Raw genomic sequence first — 7292 nt, 5'->3', positions numbered from 1 at the left:
GAGGGGGGTACGTGGAGGAGGTGGGTGAAGTGGGGTAAGAAAAATAAAAGAGAGTGTGTATTACACACACCATTGAGGTGTGTTTTTCAAACTAAAAAGTGATAGTTTATTTATGAAATTCACACTCTCAATAGTTTAGATATGAAACTAAAAAAAAATGATTGTTTAAGTATGTTTTTGATACTTATCTCTTTAAAATTGAATGCACTTCAGTCACGTGCATCTTAAGTACATTACTATTGTAAAATGAGCTGGCAAGTTTTTCTATTGTTTTGATCAATTTATAATTGAGATTTGTTCTTTATAATTTTGAAACTTATATTTCAAATTATAATCATTTGAAGTAAATTTGTGCATTAAATCATGTGTTAAATTGTTGAAATTCAACAAAATAAGTTTTTGTTTATAGTCGAAAGAAATAATCAATTAACCAACATTTACACTTACGAAATACATGCCTTAAGTACATAAATAAAAATTGATTGCACTTCAATCATATATTGTGACTTCCCAACACCAGTCAAAATTTGTAAATTGATACGCAAATTTTATTATTTCAATCACGTATGTCATAAGTTGTGTTCGAAGTGAATAAATTTATTTTAAAAATCAAGTATTTATGCAACATTTCCCTCAACAACTTGAATCAAATTATCAATCAAGTTTCATTTTTTTATATAGATTTTTTTAAAAAAAAATAGACTTTCTTACTGCCCCACCCTTTACCACTTCTTTTTTTGTGTGTGAAAGAACATCATTTACCCATTTTATCCATTTAATTACTCACTTTTAAATGGGTAATATTAGTATTATTCATTTTTATCCATTTTTATTAAAGGAAAAATTACAAAACTATACTACTTAAGACTTCTATTAACAAAATATCAGTATACTTATATTTAATTACAAACTAAGTTTTTAAATTACATACATAACAAAATATTTAATTTTTATTTTACTTTTAAAAAAAATTACCAGATTTTCTCTCTCTGACTCTTAGTAGTTCGTGTCATATTATGTGGAGTGTAATTAGGTATTTAATTTTATCATATATTCTCTCTCATTAAATAGACCCACATACACACGTTTGTTTATTCTTTTTTATTTCCTTTTTTATGTTTTGTATAATTTATTGGGATTCCTTTTATAATAAAGTTGATATTACAAATCCCTTTTCACACGTTTCAGTATTTTTTTATTTTCCTTTTTACGTTTTGTAGTCATTTTTTCTGTCCATATTGATTTATTCCTTTTATTTAAAGATTTTTATGATACCAATAAAATTAGTACAATTATCAATAACTGAGTTATTTCCAAGATATATTAGGATTCCTTTTTTCAGCGGTATATTGAGATAACCCTTCAATTTTATTCGTCCATATCTCTTAAACCTTACATCTTCTTCATTTAATCGCTTGTCATTCCAATTAACCAGAGGCCTCACCATAATTTCTAACGCCTAACCATCCATCTTCTTCTTATCAGATTCTAACGCCTAACAATATTTTTACTTGAACAAAATATGTTAATTCCGGTAACAGTCCAAATCAAAATATTAACCTTTTATAGTTTTTTTTACAATTCACCGTTATAGGTTGGTATATAATTCAAACATTTGAATTACTTTATACAACCATTATTATGCAATTGGTTTTAGCATTACTCAAATATTATATCAGATTTGTTTTATTTGTGCTATTTGTTTTCATTCAATATTTTAGTTTGCTATATATACCATTAAGTTTACCAAGTTTTGTGTAGTTTTTATTATAAGTAAACCAATTTTTGTACATTAACAGAGTGAGTTTTTTTCTGGTATCATTCAAACCATGATTTTAACTTTAAGTAGTTTTTTCAAATTTATTGTTTTAGGTTGGTATATAATGCAAACATATGATCCCTACATACAACCATTATCATGTGAATATGTTTACCAATTTTCGTTCCTATTTTAACGTAAGTTCACCAAAATTTTCCTTTAACAAATTGTATTTATTATGGTTTCAGATTAAACCAATATATTAACACACCTCATTTTTTCAATAGTCCTATATTTTTTCAAATATTTGGTTTAATCAACTTTTTACATTAACATAGTCTATTATTTCTGGTAACCAAGTTCTTCACATTAACTAGTTTTTAATTATTTTTATATTAGGCTAGAATTATACCAACCTCACTTGCTCATTCACAACACGATTATTAAATGAGTTCATGAAAGCCATTAATAACAATTACGGAAACATGTGATGGAATATCCCAAGTGCTTTCGCAAGGCAAGGGTTCTATTGGTATTGCATATGTATCCTGATAATTCTTGTTACTATAATAAGCGGAATAGTAGTCATCGCGATGTTTATTCCTATATCTGATAGCAACAATTACATGACTACAAGGGATCTCATCATGTTGAAATCTGCCACAACTGCACATACGAGTATTCAAACATACTGTATACCTCTTTGCACCATTTATAACTGTATGAAGGTATTCTGTTGATGAGCGTACCTTCAATTTAAAACATACATTATCAATAATAATACCAAAACATACCATGTATAATATAGTAATGTTAATACTTACTATGTATTGAATTACAAACTCTTAATAATTTGCTAAATTTTGCAGAATGCAGTTACTACATCCATATATTTAAACATCTTGGTAGTTACATTGGTAATTGATGGCACACAACTAAGGTTTTTTTTATACACTCTAGTAAGTGAGTAACTTTTTCACCATTTACTGTACTAATAATAAATCGGCATACTTGTGGTAATTCACACTAACAGGTATACCAAATAATTTATCATACCAATAAACATATCATAAGTATTCTGACGTTTAAGGTATTACAATTTAGACCAAAAAATACAACAACACATACCACCAATTCATAGAATCAACTATTCAAGCATAAGTACAAGATCACTTACCAATCAACATATTATCAATTTTTCAATTTATTATATACACCAATTCAGATAATTAAAATACACCAAAAATGTACCAATATATTATCAATTTTTCAATTTATTATATACACCAATTCAGATAATTAAAATACACCAAAAATGTACCAATATATTATCAATTTTTCAATTTTATTATATACACCAATTCAGATAATCAAAATAAACCAAACAATGTACCAAAATATTATTTTATTATTGTATTTTATATACCAAATAATACAACAAAATACACATATACATGCACCTACAATCTTACTTGCAGTGGGTATGTGTACACCATATCACATATCAAAAGTAATATTGATACAATCTGTTAACATACGCCATTCAACATACCAATTTAAACACACAATTTATGATGTTATTTTAAGTTGTTACATTAATCAATTAAACCTAAATTTTTCAAAAAAATCCTATTCGACACATCATATTACAATAAAAATCATATGAAGTTGTTGTAATTGCACCAAAATCGTTAACATAAAACAACAAATCAATACCAAAAGAATAAAAACCCAGATGCTGTGAAAAACTCAATATTATTCCACAAACAATTGATAAATTTTAATATTTATTTAATAATTAAAGCATATTGATGCTCCAGAACATCAAACAAATCATATGAATTTACATTCCACCAAAACCGACAAAATAAACCAAAAGAATAACTACAAAAAAGATTAAAATCGATATGTTGTGAAAAATCAAATACAACCACGAAAAAACCCATCATATAAACTGTTTTTTATCAATTAGCTGCTGAGTCCCATCGTCCGCTGTGTTGAATTAGAATTGAAAAACTATTGGTATGCATTTTGGATCGTCGATCTTAGCAGAGAAGAGGAGTTTTATTTTTGTATGAAACCTCTCTTCATAGGAGATAATATATAACAAATTGGAGTAAATCAAGGAAAGTAAAATAATTGGAGAAATTTAAGGGATACGTGATATTTGTAGCGGACTTGGTAAAGGTTTTTTTTAAAAATAAAAATTCTAGTTTTGAAAAAAAAAATACTGTTATATAATTGAAAAAAAAAAAGGATTGCTATATTGATGTAATTAAAGACTTTAAATTGTATATTTAAGTTTTTTGCCCTTTTTAAATGAGTTGGATACCCAACCCATTTAAAATAGGTAAATATGAGTGGATATCCATATTAATTACCCATACCACTAGTGTACTCACAAAGTGAACTCTTTTAACAAAGAAGTGGACTTTTATTAGTCATCAAGTTGTGGTGTGCAAAAATTAAACCGACCATTAAATCGAATTGAAAATGTTATTGGGTTAACGGGTTTTTAATGGTTCTATAAAAACATTATTGGATTATCGGTTTGATATCGATTTTTAGTATTGGGTTATTGGGTAAACCAATAACCTACCCAATAACTCATTAAGACGATAATAATTTACTACTATACTCTCCATATATATTAAATATTAATCATTTAACATAACTAAACACTATATCATACTCTACACTACAGTCTACACAACAGCGGGAGAGTATTGTGTTAGATGATGCTCATGAAAAAAGTAATTACTTCTCATAACAAAAGCCAACATTCAACAAGACACAAGCTTGTCCTTTATTACAAGTAGAATAGAACTTACACTATGACCAAACAAACATTTCAAATCTTGAAACAACAACTCAAGAAAAGGCACAACGAAGTGCCTTTTTCAATACATTATGATATGCATAATTGCATAACCATATGTTTATTCAAGTCCAAGCTTTTCCCTAAGAATTTTTGCAAACTCAAGGATCTTATGTTGGTCAGGCAAAGTTTTAGCCACACTGTCCCTCTTCATGCACCTCTTGGCCCAAGCCACAAGCTTTGGGCACTCAGCCTCAATGCTGAAGTTACCATAAATCTCATAAGCAGGAAACCAACAGTAGAACCCAATCAGAGCAATATCCCCAAAACCAAAGTTATCTCCTCCATAATAAGGCTTCTCTCCAAGTGCTCCCTCCAACACTTTAAGGATTTCTATGAAATCTTTCTTACCTGCCTCATGTTCGTCTCCCGTTGCTGAATAAATCTTCCTCGCTGTATCATACAGCTGAAATTTCAACAAACACAGAAAAACAAAACGGTTAACACTTATATTTCAACAAACACAGACAATATTCTATTTCTTCAACTAATGTGAAACTCTAAGACCCCCAGCCCCCGGGCCTTTGACTTAGCATCTAGAGCGTGGAAAGGGGGGAGGGGGGGGATCTAGCTTGTGAAGTGATGATTAATTAAAACTATATAACGAGACAATGTGGGGATCTAACACCCTCTTCACGTCAAGGCCCAAATGGAGCTTGGGAAAAAAGTGCAAATAGGGATTAGATCAGACTATAATATCATATAAATATATGATATATGAACCTAACTCAACCTCAAAAACTAACTCATAAGGAGAGAATTGCCTAAATTCATCTAAGTAGACCGCCAGCTCATTCTCCAACTGATGTGTGACTCTAACTCACTTTTACGTCCCTTCATTTTTGGGTTCAACATGAGTTTAAATTAAAAGCACAAACAACAATGAATCTGACTCTAATATCACGTAAAGATATAACACACATGTCTAACTCAAACAACTTCAAAAGTTAGCTCACAAGAAGAGATCAATTATTTGTGTCCATATAAGTAAACAATTAATCTATTCCATATAAATACTTAAATGAAAAGGGGAAAGGGCTATGAATTTACCTTCTTATCAATGTAGTCACCCCAGAACCTAGCTTGTGCCCTCACATAAGGGTCAGAAGGGAGCAAAGGGGATTTATCCTTCCAAACTTCGTCAATGTACTCAACTCCAATAAGTGACTCACAGATTGGTTTTCCATTATGAATCAAAACAGGGATTTTCTTGTGGATAGGATTCATTTGCAAAAGCAGAGGACTTTTGTTCCTCAAATCTTCTTCTTTGTACTCATATTTAACCTCTTTTTCAGCAAGTGCAATCCTTAGCCTCATACCAAACATGCTAGGCCAAAAATCCAACAGAATCACCTCATCATTAGCCATTTTTTTTTTGTATGAATTAACAAGTTAAGAAAAAAAAATTCTCGAAATTGCCTAAGTATTGATTTGTTTATTGTACATTGACGAAGTATATATAGTGGTGTAGGTGCCTAAATTTTTTCCATTTTTTGGTAGTCAGGTGATCCATTGGTTTATAGCCTATACGTCATTGCTTTCGTCACATGATATAATAATACAAGAATTCACAAGTTACTTAAGATCACACGTTTAAATATCTTTGGGATGTACAAAGGTACAATAATGTAGACTGTAGTATGTGGTGGACGTTGTCTGGATTAATGGTGCAATAGCCAATATGTGTATCTTGTTTTATTACTAGAAAAAAAATATCAAAGTCCCTTTCGCCAGGTTTTAATTAAAACGGAAAAAATGTTTGGGGTTTGAAATATATTCCAAAACAATACTGTCAATCTAGACTTTTTATTTGTTTTTATTTTATATTATAATTATATGATATTCACACTGTCAAAGTTTTTAGTCAAATATAAATTAAATTTGAAAGAGAGAGAGAGAGGAAAGATTAAAGATGATTGATAAGTATTTTGGATTTTATACATCACGGCTTATCTATTATGTTGTACTTTTGGGGATTTTTCACTTTGGGATTTGTGAATCTTCCCATAAAATACTCCAAGTTGTATGATTGAATTTTTTTTAATTGATTCATGCATGAGAAACATTAGTATTTGAAAATTCATAGCTATTAAAATATATAATGCTTTTTTAAAATATAACCTTGAATTTCGAATATGAAAAGTAAGTTTTAAATTAAGAGGGTGTTATTGGAAAAACTTAAAAACGTTGGTAAATTACCATTGTTGTCAAATAGGTTTGTTATGTTTGTTGTTATTTTGATAAATTGATACTTACCATTTGTGATTGCTATTTTGATAAATTGATAATTACGATTTGTGATTGTTGTTAAATTTAAAAGTTATGTTTCAAATTTAAGCTCATTTGAAGTATATTTACGCTTGAATATGTGATGGATTATTGAAATTTGAACAATAAATTAATTTCTATCTTTTGGGGGGGAAATAAATGGGAAAATTACGCGGTTAAGCAAACTTATACTACTTATTACTCATCATAGCTATAGTTTGCTATAATTACCACTCGCGACTAACATTATACATTAATTACGTGGGCTGACTTCGAGTTTGTATAATTAGTCACGTTTGTATATGTATAATTCACCAGAATATACAAATACATATGTATAATATACAGTTATCTAACCGATATACATATACAATTCACCTCTCTCCC

The 7292-nt window shown here is 29.1% G+C and overlaps 1 protein-coding gene across 1 annotated transcript; it reads right to left on the bottom strand.

Moving 5' to 3' along the window:
- Positions 1 to 4501: 4501 nt before the first annotated feature.
- On the bottom strand, positions 4502 to 6077 carry LOC102579204 (probable glutathione S-transferase). Its single transcript, XM_006366714.2, has 2 exons — positions 5688 to 6077; positions 4502 to 5043 (listed from the first exon to the last, which is right to left on the bottom strand). Exons 1-2 carry the CDS (start codon positions 6003 to 6005, stop codon positions 4699 to 4701), a joined length of 663 nt encoding a protein of 220 aa, XP_006366776.1. The 5' UTR covers positions 6006 to 6077; the 3' UTR covers positions 4502 to 4698.
- Positions 6078 to 7292: the final 1215 nt, after the last annotated feature.

This window comes from Solanum tuberosum, unplaced genomic scaffold (assembly GCF_000226075.1).
Source record: "Solanum tuberosum cultivar DM 1-3 516 R44 unplaced genomic scaffold, SolTub_3.0 scf00666, whole genome shotgun sequence".
Taxonomy (NCBI): Eukaryota; Viridiplantae; Streptophyta; class Magnoliopsida; order Solanales; family Solanaceae; genus Solanum; species Solanum tuberosum.
The sequence above is the reverse complement of the archived record's forward strand: the minus strand, read 5'-3'. Positions and strand labels throughout refer to the sequence as shown.